This window comes from Aythya ferina, assembly GCF_964211825.1.
Source record: "Aythya ferina genome assembly, contig: HAP1_SCAFFOLD_556, whole genome shotgun sequence".
Lineage (NCBI taxonomy): Eukaryota > Metazoa > Chordata > Aves > Anseriformes > Anatidae > Aythya > Aythya ferina.
The window spans coordinates 1-15,032 of NW_028181056.1; the positions used below are offsets into that span (position 1 = coordinate 1).

The 15,032-nt window shown below is 62.4% G+C and overlaps 3 protein-coding genes across 4 annotated transcripts; 2 read left to right on the forward strand and 1 right to left on the reverse strand.

The window, feature by feature from the left end:
• Positions 1-117: 117 nt before the first annotated feature.
• LOC311429303 (uncharacterized protein) lies at positions 118-3,434 on the forward strand (the record flags this gene model as incomplete). Its single annotated transcript, XM_084540396.1, has 9 exons — positions 118-160; positions 265-335; positions 542-682; positions 782-829; positions 1,291-1,339; positions 1,457-1,519; positions 1,832-1,894; positions 2,627-2,698; positions 3,128-3,434. Coding segments are annotated over 9 exons (857 nt in total), but the record flags the coding sequence as incomplete, so codon positions are not given.
• Positions 3,435-3,773: 339 nt separating this feature from the next.
• Positions 3,774-14,887, forward strand: LOC311429306 (uncharacterized protein). Of its 2 annotated transcripts, none has more exons than XR_014688217.1 (4): positions 3,774-4,255; positions 13,595-13,873; positions 14,049-14,206; positions 14,633-14,887. XR_014688217.1 is itself a non-coding variant. In XM_084540399.1 (4 exons), exons 1-4 carry the CDS (start codon positions 12,749-12,751, stop codon positions 14,674-14,676), a joined length of 447 nt encoding a protein of 148 aa, XP_084396525.1. In that variant the 5' UTR covers positions 12,734-12,748; the 3' UTR covers positions 14,677-14,887. The 2 variants fall into 2 exon arrangements, 1 of the variants encoding a protein (XP_084396525.1); XM_084540399.1 differs by lacking the exons at positions 3,774-4,255; positions 13,595-13,873 and adding exons at positions 12,734-13,005; positions 13,152-13,190 and having other exon boundaries at positions 14,100-14,206.
• THOC6 (THO complex subunit 6) lies at positions 3,815-11,430 on the reverse strand. The gene is given in 12 exon segments (XM_084540398.1): positions 3,815-4,448; positions 5,715-5,843; positions 6,547-6,657; positions 8,010-8,056; positions 8,059-8,071; positions 8,186-8,235; positions 8,931-9,030; positions 9,568-9,639; positions 9,748-9,796; positions 9,933-9,970; positions 10,073-10,176; positions 11,129-11,430. Coding segments are annotated over 12 exon segments (1,071 nt in total). The 5' UTR covers positions 11,403-11,430; the 3' UTR covers positions 3,815-4,364.
• Positions 14,888-15,032: the final 145 nt, after the last annotated feature.

Below are 15,032 nucleotides of genomic sequence, written 5' to 3' on the forward strand. Positions count from 1 at the left end.
AGGGGGGGTGATGTGTGGGGCAGGATGTGGGGCAGGATGTGTGGGGCAGGGGGGATGTGGGGGGTGTGGGCCCTCGGGACCCCCAACTGTGCCCCCCCCCCCATTTCTGCCCCACAGCTCGGCGGAGACGCAGGCGGCAGCAGCAGCTCTGGGACCGCAGGTGTGGGGCAGGGAAATCTATGGGCAGGGGATCTGTGGGGCAGGGGATCTATGGGGCAGGGCCTCTATGGGGCAGGCCCCACTGCTCACCCCGCTGCCCCCCAGGTTCTTTCGGGTGACGGCCCCCGACTCCCCTGGGCGCTACGGGAACGTCCTCGGCCCCACGGCTGCCCCCGGTGAGTCTGCCCCACATCCTGCCCCACATCCTGCCCCACACCTGCCCCACATCTGCCCCACATCCCCCTTGCCCTGCCCCACAACCTCAGCCCTGCCCCACACCTGCCCCGTGACCCCCATCTGTCCTGCCCCACATCTCCCGTCCTGCCCCACAACCTCAGTCCTGCCCCATAACCAACCCGTCCTGCCCCACACCTGCCCACAGCCCCCGCCGGGGGTCCTGCCAGCCCCACAGCGCAGCCCCCGGTGACGCCGCCGTGGGGCTGGGGCCCCGAGGAAGAGGGGGAGGAGGAGGAGGAGGAGGAGGAGGAAGGCTACGAGGACCCCGACAGCGACAGCCCCAGCGGTGAGATGTGGGGCAGGGGGGCACTTATGGGGCAGGGGGGCACTTGTGGGGCGAGGGGGGCACTTGTGGGGCCAGCCCCACTGATCCCCTGCCCCACAGATGGCTACGAGAACGAGCTGGCGGTGCCCACGGCGCGGAGCTCCATTGGTAACTGCTGCCCCATAGCTGCCCCATAGCTGCCCCATAGCACCCCATAGCCTGCCCCACAGCACCCCATAGCCTGCCCATAGCTGCCCCATAGCTGCCCCATAGCTGCCCCATAGCACCCCATAGCCTGCCCCACAGCACCCCATAGCCTGCCCCATAGCTGCCCCATAGCACCCCATATTACCCCATAGCACCCCATAGCTGCCCCATAGCACCCCATAGCCTGCCCCATAGCACCCTATATTGCCCCACAGCACCCCACAGCGCCCCATAGCGCCCCATAGCACCTATATTGCCCCATAGTGCCCCATAGCTCACCCCATAGCACCCCATAGCACCCCATAACACCCCATAGCCTGACCCCTAGCACCCCATAGCGCCCCATAGCTGCCCCATAGCTGCCCCATAGCCTGCCCCATAGGCTGCCCCATAGCACCCCCTGACCCCCAACCTCCCCCCAGGGAGCTACGAGAACGACCCGGAGGCGGCCGCGGGGCGCTATGGGGGCAGGTAACTCGGGGGGGGGGGGGCACTTATGGGGCAGAGCTGCCCCATAGACGCCCCCCAAGGCCTGGGGGGGGGGCGCTGTGGGGCTGCCCCACAAGTGCCCCCCCCCCCCCCCCCAAGGTGCCGGGTGCCCCCCGGGGGATCGGGGTCAGCTCGGGCCCGGAGCTGTGCGGCTGCTGGCAGGTGAGGGGGCCCCAAAAAGCCCCGAAATCGCCCCAAAATGAGCCCCAAATTCCCCCAAATGACCCCCAAAATCCTCTCAATGGCCCCAAAAAGCCCCTAAACGGCCCCAAAAATCCCTGAAATGGCCCAAAATGACCCCAAATCCTTCCAAATGGCCCTCAAAGCCCCTAAATGGCCCCCAAAAGCCCTGAAATGGCCCCAAAAATCCCTGAAACGGCCCCAAAATGGAAGCCCAAATCCCCCCAATGTCCCCAAACCCCGACCCCCCCCCAAATGTCCCAAAATCCCACTAATTGAGCCCAAATCCCGCAGGGCTGCAGCGGGTGCTGCGGGGGGCGGGCGAGCGCCTGGAGGGGAGGAGCGAGGGCTCGGCCGGTGAGCGGGGTCACGGGGGGGTCACGGGGTCACGGGGGGGTCACGGGGTCACGGGGGGGTCATGGGGGGTTAAGGGGTCATGGGGGGGTCATGGGGTCACGGGGGGTCATGGGGGGGTTATGGGGTCATGGAGGGGTCACGAGGTCACGAGGGGTCATGGAGGGGTCACGGGGTCACAGGGGGTCACGGGGTCACGGGGGGTCACGGGGTCACGGGGGGTCACGGGGTCACGGAGGGGTCATGGGGGGTCACGGGGTCACGAGGGGTTATGGGGTCATGGGAGGTCATGGGGTCATTGGGGGTTATAGGGTCATGGGGGGGTTATGGGGTCATGGAGGGGTCACGGGGGTCACGGAGGGGTCACAGGTCATGGAGGGGTCATGGGGTCACGAGGGGTCATGGGGTCATGGAGGGGTCACAGGGGGCTATGGGGTCATGGGGGGGTTAAGGGGTCATGGGGTCATTTGGGTTATAGGGTCATGGGGGGGTCATGGGGTCACAGGGAGGTCATGGGGTCATGGGGGGTCATGGGGGGTCACGGCGGGGTCATGGGGGGTTATAGGGTCATGGGGGGTCACGGGGTCATGGGGGGGGTCACGGGGTCATTGGGGGTCATTTGGGGTTATAGGGTCATGGGGGGGTTATGGGGTCACAGGGAGGTCATGGGGTCACAGAGGGGTCATGGGGGGGTCACGGGGTCACGGTGCCCCCTCCCCCCCCCCCCCCCCCCAGGCTCGCAGCCCTACGAGGACATGGGGGGGGCCCCGAGAGCGGCCCCCGGGCGGGCGCCGGCACCCGAGGACGGTGAGGGGGGATTTTGGGCCATTCGGGCCATTTTGGGGGCGTTTGGGGCATTTGGGGCCATTTGGGGGGAATTTAGGGGGTTTTGGGAATTTTGGGGGGAATTTGGGGGATTTGGGGGGATTGGGGGACTTTGGGGGGTGAATTTGGGGGATTTGCGGTAATTTGGGGGGATTTGGGGGATTTTAGAGAATTTGGGGGATTTTGGGGTGAATTTAGCGGATTTTGGGGAATTTGGGGGGGATTTGGGGGAATTTAGGGGTTTTTGGGGGAAATTTAAGGGGTTTGGGGGAATTTAGGGCTTTTGGGATGAATTCCGGGGGATTTTGGGAATTTGAGAGGGTTTTGGGGGGGTTTTGGGGGGATGTGGGGATTTTGGGGTGAATTTGGGCGATTTTGGGGCCATGTGACACGTTCCTCCCCCCCCCCCAGACGCCGGCTCCTACGAGAACATGGCGGGGGCGGGGCTGGGGGCGGAGCTTCAGGAGTTGGCCCCGCCCTGACCACGCCCCCACCCCACCCCCCAATTTTCCAATTTTCCCCCAATTTTCCCCAAATTTCCCGATTTCCCCCCCAATTTTCCCTAATTTTCCCCAATTTTCCCTTAATTCTCTCAATTTTCCCACTTTTTCCCCCAATTTTCCCTAAATCCCCACAATTTTCCCCAAATCCCTCAATTTTCCCCAATTTTCCCCCAAATTTCCCACAATTTTCCCCCAATTCCCTCAATTTTCCCTGAAATTTCCCCAATTATCCCCAAAATTTCCCCCATTTTTCCCTAAATCCCCTCTATTTTCCCTAATTTTCCCTGATTTTTCCCAAATTTCCCAAATTTTCCCCCATTTTTCCCCAAATTTCCCCAATTTCCCCCAATTTTCCCTAAATTTCCCCATTTTTCCCCAAATTGCCCCATTTTGCCCAACATTTCCCTGATTTTCCCCAATTTTCCCCTAATTTTCCCAAATCCCTTCAAAATTCCTTAAATTTCCCCCCTTTTCCCCCAATTTTCCCCCATTTCCCCCAAATTCCCCCATTTTTCCCCCAAATCCCCTCAATTGACCCAAAATCCCCCAAATTTCCCCCGAATTCCCCCCCCGCGACCGCAATCGACACCAGAAATAAAAGACGAGCGGGGCTGTAATAAACTGGGCAAACTGGGAGCAACTGGGAGCAACTGGGAGCAGCCTCCGGACCTGAGCGACGCTGGGAGGGGGAACTGGGAGGGACTGGGAGCACTGGGAGGGAACTGGGAGCACTGGGAGCTAACTGGTTGGGACTGGGGGTTACTGGGAGGTAACTGGTGGGTAACTGGGAGTGACCGGGGGTACCCAGTGGGTAACTGGGAGGCACTGGGAGCCGACTGGGGTTACTGGGAGCACTGGGAGGTAACTGGTCAGGACTGGGGGTTACTGGTGGGTAACTGGTTGGGACTGGGTGATACTGGGAGGTAACTGGTGGGTAACTGGGAGTGACCGGGGGTACCCAGTGGGTAACTGGGAGGCACTGGGAGCCGACTGGGGTTACTGGGAGGTAACTGGTCAGGACCAGGGTTACTGGTGGGTAACTGGTTGGGACTGGGGTTACTGGGAGCTAACTGGTGGGTAACTGGGAAGGTCCGGGGGTGCCCAGTGGGTAACTGGGAGCACTGGGAGGGGACTGGGAGCACTGGTCAGGCGAAGCAGAGGGAGAAGGCTCGGTAGCCCAGGTTGGTGAAGACGTCGATTTTGGGGCTGTTCCCGGCCGCCGTCAGCACCTGGGGGCGGGGCCACGTCAGGACACGCCCCCCGGCAAGCCCCGCCCACCACAAGCCCCGCCCACATCGAGCCACGCCCCCCTCCTAGGCCCCTCCCCGTTCCCCTCCCTCCTTCCTTCTCCCCCTCCTCCGTTGACCCCGCCCCCTTAGGCCCCTCCCCCTTACAGCCTCGCCCCTTGTGGCCCCACCCATTTAAGCCACGCCCCCTTTAAGCCCCTCCCACTCCCTTAGGCCCCTCCCCCTCCCCCCTTCCCTTCCCCTTAGCCCCTCCCCCCTTTGACCCCACCTCCTTTGACCCCGCCCCCCTTAGGCCCCTCCCCCATTTAAGCCCCTCCGCTTTGACCCCACCCCTTTAAGCCCCGCCCCCTTTAAGCCCCTCCCACTCCTTTAAGCCCCTCCCCTTCCCCCTCCCCTTTCCCTTCCCTCTCCCCCAGCCCCGCCCCCTTTGACCCCACCCCCTCTAGCCCCTCCCCCTTCAAGCCCCGCCCCCCTTTAAGGCACCGCCCCCTCAAGCCACTCCCACCCCCCTTTGGCCACTCCCCTCCCCTTTTACTCCTCCCCTTCCCTCTCCCCCTCCCCCTTTAAGGCCACGCCCCTTTCAGACACGCCCCCTTTAGGCCCATGGCCTCGCCCCTGTAAGCCACGCCCCCTGTGAGGCCCCGCCCACCCCCTTTTCCCCCTCCCCCCTCCCCCTCCTTCCCTTCCCTCTCCCCCTCCCCCACCCCCTCCCCCTCTGACCCCTCCCCTTTGACCCCTCCCCTTTAGCCCCTCCCCCTTTAAGCCCCTATCCCTTTAAGCCCCCTCCCCTTTAAGCCCCTCCCCCTTAAGCCCCTCCCACTCCTTTAACCCCCCCCTTCCCCCTCCTTCCCTTCCCTCTCCCCCTCCCCCAACCCCTCCCCCTTTGACCCCTCCCCCTTTGACCCCTCCCCCTCTGACCCCTCCCCCTTTAGCCCCGCCCCCTTTAGGCCCCGCCCACCCCCTTAAGCCCCTCCCCTTCCCCCCTCCCCTTTCCCTCCCTCTCCCCCACCCCCTCCCCTCTGACCCCTCCCCCTTTGACCCCTCCCCTTTAGCCCCTCCCCCTTTAAGCCCCTACCCCTTTAAGCCCCTCCCCCTTTAAGCCCCTCCCCCTTTAAGCCCCTCCCACTCCTTTAACCCCCCCCTTCCCCCCTCCTTCCCTTCCCTCTCCCCCTTTGACCCCTCCCCCTCTGACCCCGCCCCCTCCAGCCCCTCCCCCTTCAGGCCCCGCCCCCTCCAGGCCCCGCCCACCTTGTGCTCGGGGGCGGGGGGGTGGAGGCAGAGGCAGCGCAGGGCGGGGGGGGTGCAGGGGACGCGGCCCCGGGGCTCCCCGCTCAGCTGCAGCTGGTGCAGGGAACGGCCCTGCCCACACGCCAGCACCTGCGGGCACACTGGGGGTACTGGGAGGCACTGGGAGGGGCTGGGGGGGCTGGGGGGGAACTGGGGGGACTGGGAGGGACTGGGAGGGGATGGGGGGGGCTGGGAGGGGAACTGGGGGGGACTGGGAGGGACTGGGGGGGGATTGGGAGGGGATGGGAGGCAAACTGGGGGGACTGGGAGCCACTGGGAGGGGATTGGGAGCCACTGGGAGGCAAACTGGGGATACTGGGAGGCACTGGGAGGGGGTTGGGTGGGACTGGGAGGGACTGGGAGGGGATTGGGGGGCAAACTTTGGGGACTGGGAGGGACTGGGAGCCACTGGGAGGGGCTGGGGGTGTTAAAGGGGGCACTGGGAGGGGTTACTGGGGGGACTGGGGGCTACTGGGAGGGACTGGGAGGGACTGGGAGTGATAATGGGGGGACTGAGGGCTACTGGGAGAGACTGGGGGCTACTGGGGGGCACCGGGAGGGACTGGGGGGCACTGGGAAGGGTTACTGGGAGGAACTGGGAGGGAACTGGGGGGAACTGGGAGGGACTGGGAGGAACTGGGAGGGATAATGGAGGGACTGAGAGCTACTGGGAGGGACTGGGGGCTACTGAGGGGCACTGGGAAGTGTTACTGGGAGGAACTGGGGGAACTGGGGGGAACTGGGGGGAACTGGGAGGAACTGGGAGGCACTGGGAGGAACTGGGAGCACCCACCAGGTCCTGGTGGAACAGGACGTGCTGCTGGCCGGGGGGCAGGGGGAAAACTGTGGTGGGGGTCACGGAGCGAAGGTGCCACAGGGTCAGCGCCGGGCCCCCCCCGCACACCTGCGGGACAGAAACCGCCGGAATTCACCCCAAAACGGGCCGGGGGGGAAAAGACCCGAAACCGCCCCGATTCGACCCAAAAAGTCCAGGGAAAAAGCCCCAAAATGCCCTGATTTGCCCCAAAACCTAAGGGAAAAACCCCAAACTGCACCAATTTGCCCCAAAAAGCACACGAAAACGCCCAAATCAACCTAATTTACCCCAAAATCCCACTCCCAGCAAGGGAAAACCCCAAAACTGCCTCAATTGGCCCCAAAAAGTCCAGGGAAAAGCCCCAAAATGCCCCAATTTGAGCCAAAAAGATGTGGGAGAACACCAAAATTGCCCCAATTTGCCCCAAAAAGCAGAGGAAGAACCCCAAAACCAACCAAATTTGCCCCAAAATCCCACCCCCAGCAAGGGAAAACCCCAAAACAGACCCAATTCACCCCAAAAAGTCCAGGGAAAAGCCCAAAATGAACCCAAATTGCCCCAAAACCCACCCACAGTGAGGGAAAAACCCCAAAAGTGCCCCGATTTGCCCCAAAAAGCACAGGAAAAACGCCCAAATCAACCTAATTTGCCCCAAAATCGCACCCCTAGCAAGAGAAAACCCCAAAACTGCCTCAATTCACCCTAAAAAGTCCAGGGAAAAGCCCCAAAATGCCCCGATTTGAGCCAAAAAGATGTGGGAGAACACCAAAATTGCCACAATTTGCCCCAAAAAGCAGAGGAAGAACCCCAAAACCAACCAAATTTGCCCCAAAATCCCACCCCCAGCAAGGGAAAACCCCAAAACTGCCCAATTCACCCCAAAAAGTCCAGGGAAAAGCCCAAAATGAACCCAAATTGCCCCAAAACCCACCCACAGTGAGGGAAAAACCCCAAAGTGCCCCGATTTGCCCCAAAAAGCACAGGAAAACGCCCAAATCAACCTAATTTGCCCCAAAATCGCACCCCTAGCAAGAGAAAACCCCAAAACTGCCTCAATTCACCCTAAAAAGTCCAGGGAAAAGCCCCAAAATGCCCCAATTTGAGCCAAAAAGATGAGGGAGAAGCCCAAAACTGCCCCAATTTGCCCCAAAAATCCAAGGGGAAACCCCAAAACTGCCCCAATTCACCCCAAAAAGCCCATGCATGGTGAGGGAAAACCCAAAACCACCCAATTTTGCCCCAAAAAATCTAGGGAAAACCCAAAACCACCCAATTTTGCCCCAAAACCCCACATGAAGGAAAAACCCCCAAAACGCCCTGATTCACCCCAAAAAAAAACAAGCAGGGAAAAACCCCAAACCGCCCAGATTCACCCCAAAATCCCACACTGAGGAAAAAAACCCCAAAACCGCCTGAATTCACCCCAAAAATGCCCTCACCATCCAGTCGGAGTCGGTGGCCAGGCAGCGGATCCACTTCCCGTTCTGGGCCGGCTGCACTCCTGGATTTTGGGGCAAAAAACCACGATTTTAGGATTTTTCCACGCCAAAAAGCCCCAAAATGCGTATTTTTGGCACCCCATTAAAGTGAATTTGCCCAAAATTGCGGGTTTTACCTCGTATTTATGCACCTCGATGACCTGCACTTGGGCGCCGTTCCGGAGGTCTGAAACGAGGGGAGAGATTTTGGGGACATTTAGGGAGATTTTGGGAAAATTTGGGGGAAATTAAGGGAAATTGGAGGGAATTTGGGGAAAATTGGGGAAATTTAAAGCAATTTTGGGGAAATTTAAAGCAATTTTGGGAAACGATAACAAATTTGGGATGTTTAGGGAAGTTGGGAACATTTGGGGAAATTTGGGGGAAATTTAGGACCATTAAAGGAATTTGGGGCAATTTTGAGCCATTTTGGGGCCATTTCTAGAAATTTAGGGACATTTGAGGAAACACGAGGCCATTTTGGGGCCATTTTTGGCCATTTTGGGGCCATTTTTCGCCATTTCTGGAAATTGAAGAACACTTAGGGAAAGATGGGACCATTTTGGGGCAATTTGGGGCTTTTTAGGGAAAATTAAGTCCTTTTGGGTTCATTTAGGTCCCTTTTGGGGCCATTTAGGTCCCTTTTTTGCCATTTTGGGACCATTTTGGGGCCATTTTTGGCCATTTCCGGAAATTGAGAAACCCTTAGGGACCACGCTGGGGCCATTTTGGGGCAATTTGGGGCCCTTTTGGAGCCATTTAGGTCCCTTTTTTTACCGCTTTGAGGCCATTTTGGGCCATTCTGGGGCCATTTGGGGCCATTTCTGCAAAACCCGGCTCCATTTTGGGGTGAATTCGGGCCGTTTTGGGTCCGAGGCTCACCCCAGAGGCGCACGGTGCCGTCCTCGCCCCCCGAGAGCACCTGGGGGGGGTCCCGCAGCGCCAGGCAGTGCACGTAGTCACGGTGCCCCCGCAGCTCGTGCTGTGACCCCAAAATCCCCACATTTCACCCCAAAACCCCCCCGAATCCCCCCAACCCCCCCCAGTCCCCAAAACCCCAGTTTCACCCCCAAAACCCCTCAAACGGCCCCAAATCTCCCCCGTTTCCCCCAAAACCCCCAATGCCCCCCTGTGTCGCCCCCCCTCTGTGACCCCAAAACCCCACATTTCACCCCAAAATCCCCCTGAATCCCCCCAACCCCCCCCAGTCCCCCAAAATCTCCCCAAATCCCCCCATTTTCCCCCAAATCCCCCCATTTTCCCCCAAAATCCCCCCAAATTTTCCCTCAACCCCCCCAAAATCCCCCCAAACCCCCAAAATCCCCCAAATTTCCCCCAAATCCCCCAATTTCTCCCCAAACCCCCCCAAATCCCCCAATTTCCCCCCGAACCCCTCCAAATCCCCCAAACCCCCCATTTTCCCCCAAATTCCCCCAAATTTTCCCCCAACCCCCCCATTTCCCCCCGTCCCCCCCAAACCCCAAAATCCCCCGATTCCCCCCAAAAATCCCCCCCTCACCGTGAAGGTCCCCGTCTCCAGGTCCATCACCCTGACGGCGCCGTCCCCCCCGGCCAAAACGAGGGAATTATCCTAAAAACGGCCACCGTGATGACGTCACCACCCCCCCCCCCACCCCCAAAACTCCCCAAATTTCCCGATTCCGCCCAAATTTCGCCCCCCCCCCCCCCCATTTTTCACCCTCTGGTTCAGCTGCAGGCTGTTGATCTCCGGCACCTCCAGGCTGCTCCTGTTCAAAAACCGACCCAAATTTGGGGCAAAACCCTTCGATTTTGGGTTTTTTCCGATCCCAGACCCCTCCCCCCAATTATTTCCCCCCCCCCCCTAATTAAAAATTTTTAATTAAGGGGGGGGGAGGGGCTCACCGGCACGGCGGGCGGCGCGTCCAGACTTCCTTACAGCCCTACGTTTTGGGGGAAAAAACGGCGATTTTGGGTCGGGGGCGGGTCAAATTGAGGCGGGGGCGGGGGTGCGGGGGGGCAGCGCGTTTTGGGGCGGGAAGCACCTTTTTGGTGATTTCGGCCCAGCTCCAGGCCTTGATTTCGCCGTCGCTGGCGCTCAGGAGGTGCCGCTCGCTGCAGGCCAGGGCGTAGACGGGGCCCTGGTGGGCTGGGGGGCGGGGCTTAAGGGGTGGGCGGGGCCTAAAAGGGGCGGGGCTTGAGGGGGTGGGGTCAGAGGGGGCGGGGCCTAAAGGGGTGGGGTCAGAGGGGGCGGGGTTATAGGGGGAGGGGGAGGGTGTAGACGGGGCCCTGGTGGGCTGGGGGCGGGGCTTAAGGGGTGGGCGGGGCCCGAGGGGGCGGGGCTTGAGGGGGTGGGGTCACAGGGGGCGGGGCCTAAAGGGTGGGGTCAGAGGGGGCGGGGTTATAGGGGGAGGGGGTGGGTGTAGACGGGGCCCTGGTGGGCTGGGGGGCGGGGCTTAAGGGGTGGGCGGGGCCCGAGGGGGCGGGGCTTGAGAGGGTGGGGTCATAGGGGGCGGGGCCTAAAAGGGTGGGGTCAGAGGGGCGGGGCTATGGGGTGGGGTTAAAGGGGGAGGGGTTATAGAGGAGGGGGTAGAAAGGGGGTGGGGAGGGGGGCGGGGCTTAAAGGGGTGGGCGGGGCCGAAGGGGGCGTGGCTTGATGAAACGGGGTGGGGCTTGATGTGAAGGGGCGGGGCTCAACGCGAGGGGCGTGGCTTAATAGAAGGGGAGGGCTTAACATAAGAAGGTGTGGCTTGCTTGCAAAGGGGCGGGGCTTATGGAAGGGGAGGGGCTTGAGGGATTGGGAGGAGCCTGATGGGAAGGGGGCGGGGCCTATAGAAAGGGGCGGGGCTTATAACAAGGGGAGTGGTTTATAGAAAGGGGAGGGGCTTATAGTAAGGGGAGGGGCTTATGTAAGGGGCGGGACTTTTAAGAAGGGGGAGGGGCTTACAGAAAGGGGGCGGGGCTTCAGGGAAGAGGAGGGGCCCGTGTGGGTGGCGCCCAACCCGGGGGGGGCGTGGCTTAATGTTAGGGGCGTGTCTCACCCCCCGGGGGGCGTGTCTTCCCCAGGGGGCGTGTCCTCCCCCTTGTGGGCGTGCCCTCACCCCGGAAGCAGCCGAGCGGCCTCTTGTTGTCCTCCGTGGCCTCGGCGCTGAGCGCGGCCGCCAGCCCGAAGGCCGCCACCTCGCCGTAGTTGTTGCCGGCCGCCAGGAAGCGGCCGCAGGGCGAGGGGCTCTGGCTCAGGACGCTCATGTGCAGCAGCTGCCGGGCGCGCCGCGGGCACGGCCGGGACCCGGGGGCGGCCCCGCAGCCCCCAGAGCCCCCGACGGAGCCGACATCGCCGCCCTCCTCCTCCTCCTCCGGCCTGGGCGCCGCCATCTTCGCGCTTCTTCCTGGCGCGCGGTGATGACGTCGGAGCGCCGGGAGGGGTGTGGAATGAGGTGCGCATGCGCCACTTACCCGGTTGTACGGACACGGAGCGCACCGCGCATGCTCTGTTCCCCATAGGGTTTCATTACGTACTGCGCGTGCGCCATTTCCCTGTTGTACGGACACTGAGCGCACTGCGCATGCTCCAACGGCTATAGCGACTCAGAACACACTGCGCATGCGCCAATTCCCAGTTGTACGGACAAAAGACGCACTGCGCATGCTCTGTTCTCCGTAGGGATTCAGAATGCAGTGCGCATGCGCTCCAATATGGTTGTACGGACACCTAACAGACTGCGCATGCGCTCCCTCCATGCTGTACGGAGAAAAGACGCACTGCGCATGCGTTTCCTCTTGTACGGACCCTGAGTGCACTGCGCATGCTCTGTTCCCCTTAGGGATTCAGAATGCAGTGCGCATGCGCACCAGTATGCTCGTACGGACAGCTAATACTGCGCATGCGTTTACCCTCCTGTACGGACACTGAGCGCACTGCGCATGCTCTATTCCCTGTGGGGATTCAGAATGCAGTGCGCATGCGTATTAACATGATTGTACGGACACCTGATACTGCGCATGCGTTCTCCCTCCTGTACGGACACCGAGCGCACTGCGCATGCTCTAGTCCCCTATAGAGATTCTTTCCGTACTGCGCATGCTCTCCCATCTAGTTGTACGAACGCCTAACACTGCGCATGCGCTCTCCCTCCTGTACGAAGAACGAGCGCACTGCGCATGCTCCAACCCCCTCTAGAGACACAGAGCGTACTGCGCATGCGCTAATTCGCAGTTGTACGGACACCGAGCGCACTGCGCATGCTCCACTCCCCTAGAAGGGCAGAGAAGACACTGCGCATGCGCTCCTCCTGCTGTACGGACGTCGAGCGCACTGCGCATGCGCTCCCTGTAGTTGTACGGACACCGAGCGCACTGCGCATGCTCCGATTCCCTATGGGGCCTCAGAAACTACTGCGCATGTGCACCATGTACTTGTACGGACACTGAACACTCTGCGCATGCTCCAACACCGTATAGTGGCTCAGAATGCACTGCGCATGCGCCAATTCCCAGCTGTACGGACACCGAGCGCACTGCGCATACTCCAGTCCCCTATAAGAGCACAGAAGGCATTGCGCATGCGTTCCTCCTGCTGTACGGACACTGAACACACTGCGCACGCTCCAACCCCTTAATAGGGACTCAGAACGCACTGCGCATGCGCCTCACTTGCTGTACGGACACCGAGCGCACTGCGCATGCTCCATCCCCCTCTAGAGACACAGAACATACCGCGCATGCGCCGATTCCCAGCTGTACGGACAGCGAGCATACTGCGCATGCTCCAACTCCTCATAGGGACACAGCGCGCACTGCGCATGCTCCCCGCTCGCTGTACGGACACCGACCGCTCCGCGCATGCGCCCCTCCCCGCAGGGCCTCCGAGCGCTCGACTGCGCATGCCCGGTGCCCGCGCGGAGCCCGCCCTGTTCCGTACGGCGCCCCCCGCGCCTGCGCAGATGGCGGCGGCCCGGCGGGAGCGGCTGGGCCCGGAGTGAGCGGGGGGGGCCGGGACCGGGGCGGACCGGGGAGGGGAGGGGGGAGGGGGGAGGATGGGGGGGGGCGCGGGGGGTTGTGGGAACGTGGAGGACCCCCGGGGGGGGGGGAGGGGCGGAGCTCGAGGCCTCCTCTCGTCCCCAGGATGAGCGGGGCCAAGCGGCGGCAGGAGGGCAGCGACGGGTGAGGGACTGGGAGCACTGGGAGGGACTGGGAGGGACTGGGGGGGAGTGGGAGGGACTGGGAGGGGACTGGGGGGGAGTGGGAGGGACTGGGAGGGGACTGGGGGGGAGTGGGAGGGACTGGGAGGGGCTGGGAGGGACTGGGAGGGACTGGGAAGGACTGGGAGGGGCCTAGGGGGTGAGGGGTGGGGCCCCAAGGGAAGCTGGGAGGGACTGGAGGATACTGGGAGGACTGGGAAGGCCCAAGGGGGGGTACTGGGAGGACTGGGAGGACCCCAGTGCATGCTGGGAGGGGCCTAAGGGTGATGGGAGGGGGGCTGGGTATACTGGGAGGGCTCCATGGGATACTGGGAGGACTCTAGGGGGTACTGGGAGGATTCCTGATGATATTGGGAGGACTGGGAGGGCCCCACGGGTTACTGGGAGGACTGGGAAGGCCCCATTGGGACACTGGGAGGGTTCTAGGGGATACTGGGAGGACTGGGAGGGCCCCATTGGGATACTGGGAGGACCCCAGGGATACTGGGAGGGTTCCAGGGGATACTGGGAGGACCCCAGGGGTTACTGGGAGCACTGGGAGGGCCCCATTGGGACACTGGGAGGACCGGGAGGACCCCAGGGGTTACTGGGAGGACTGGGAGGACCCCATTGGGATACTGGGAGGACCCCAGGGATACTGGGAGGGTTCCAGGGGTTACTGGGAGCACTGGGAAGGCCCCATTGGGACACTGGGACGACCCCAGGGGATACTGGGAGGACTGGGAGGACCCCATTGGGACACTGGGAGGACCCCCAGGGTTACTGGGAGCACTGGGAGGACCCCAGATGATACTGGGAGGACCCCAGGGGTTACTGGGAGGACCCCAGATGATACTGGGAGGACCCCAGTACATACTGGGAGCCCCCCCAGGGCCCCTCCCCCCAAGCAGCCCCTCCCCGAGGCGCTGGCGGCCGCCCGGCTCCGGGCCCTCGGCTTCCACCACGACCACGGCTACGGCCGCAACGGGCTGCCCGCAGGTGGGGGGTGTGGGGCACGCTGTGGGGCACGCTATGGGGCAGGGTGTGGGGCAGGAGGAGGGGAAGGTGTGGGGCAGGATGTGGGGCAGGAGAAGGGGAAGGTGTGGGGTGATGTGGGGCAGGGTGTAGGGCACGAAAAGGGGAAGGTGTGGGGTGGATATGGGGCAGGATGTGGGGCAGGAGGAGGGGTTGTGGGGCAGGCGGGGGGCTTGGGGCACTTGTGGGGCAGATTTGGGGGGGCTGTGGGGCAGGAGGGGGGAAATGTGGGGCAGGAGGGGGGACATGGGGGTCAGGAGGAGGCACTTATGGGGCAGGAGGAGGGCTGTGGGGCAGAATTGGGGACTTGTGGGGCAGAACCGGGCACTTGTGGGGCAGCTGAGCCACTTGTGGGGCTGCCCCACACCTCCCTTTGCCCCCCCCCCCCAGGCCCCCCGTACCCCGATGCCCGCGACGGCGCCCTGAGACCCTGAGCTGCCCCCCCACACGTCGCTATGGGGCTGCCCCACAACTTGTGGGGCCGGGAACCCCCCTGCCCCCAGCCCCATGGGGCAGGAGAAGGGGTTTGGGGTCCCCCCACCCCACTGAACGCCCCCCAATCCCTTCCCCATTTGCCTCCCCCCACCCCTCAAAACCTCGTTTTTCACCCCAAAATTAACTAAAAATTGGATTTCTAAAGAGAAACGCGTGACGCTGTTCATCCGCCACCCCCGGACCCCCTCGTCGCGCCCCAAAATCCGCCCTTTTCCCCCCAAAACCACTCGGAAAACAGCGTCGGGGCGCAGGTTTAATGCCCCCCCTGGGGGGTTGGGGGGTCCCCGCTTCGTTT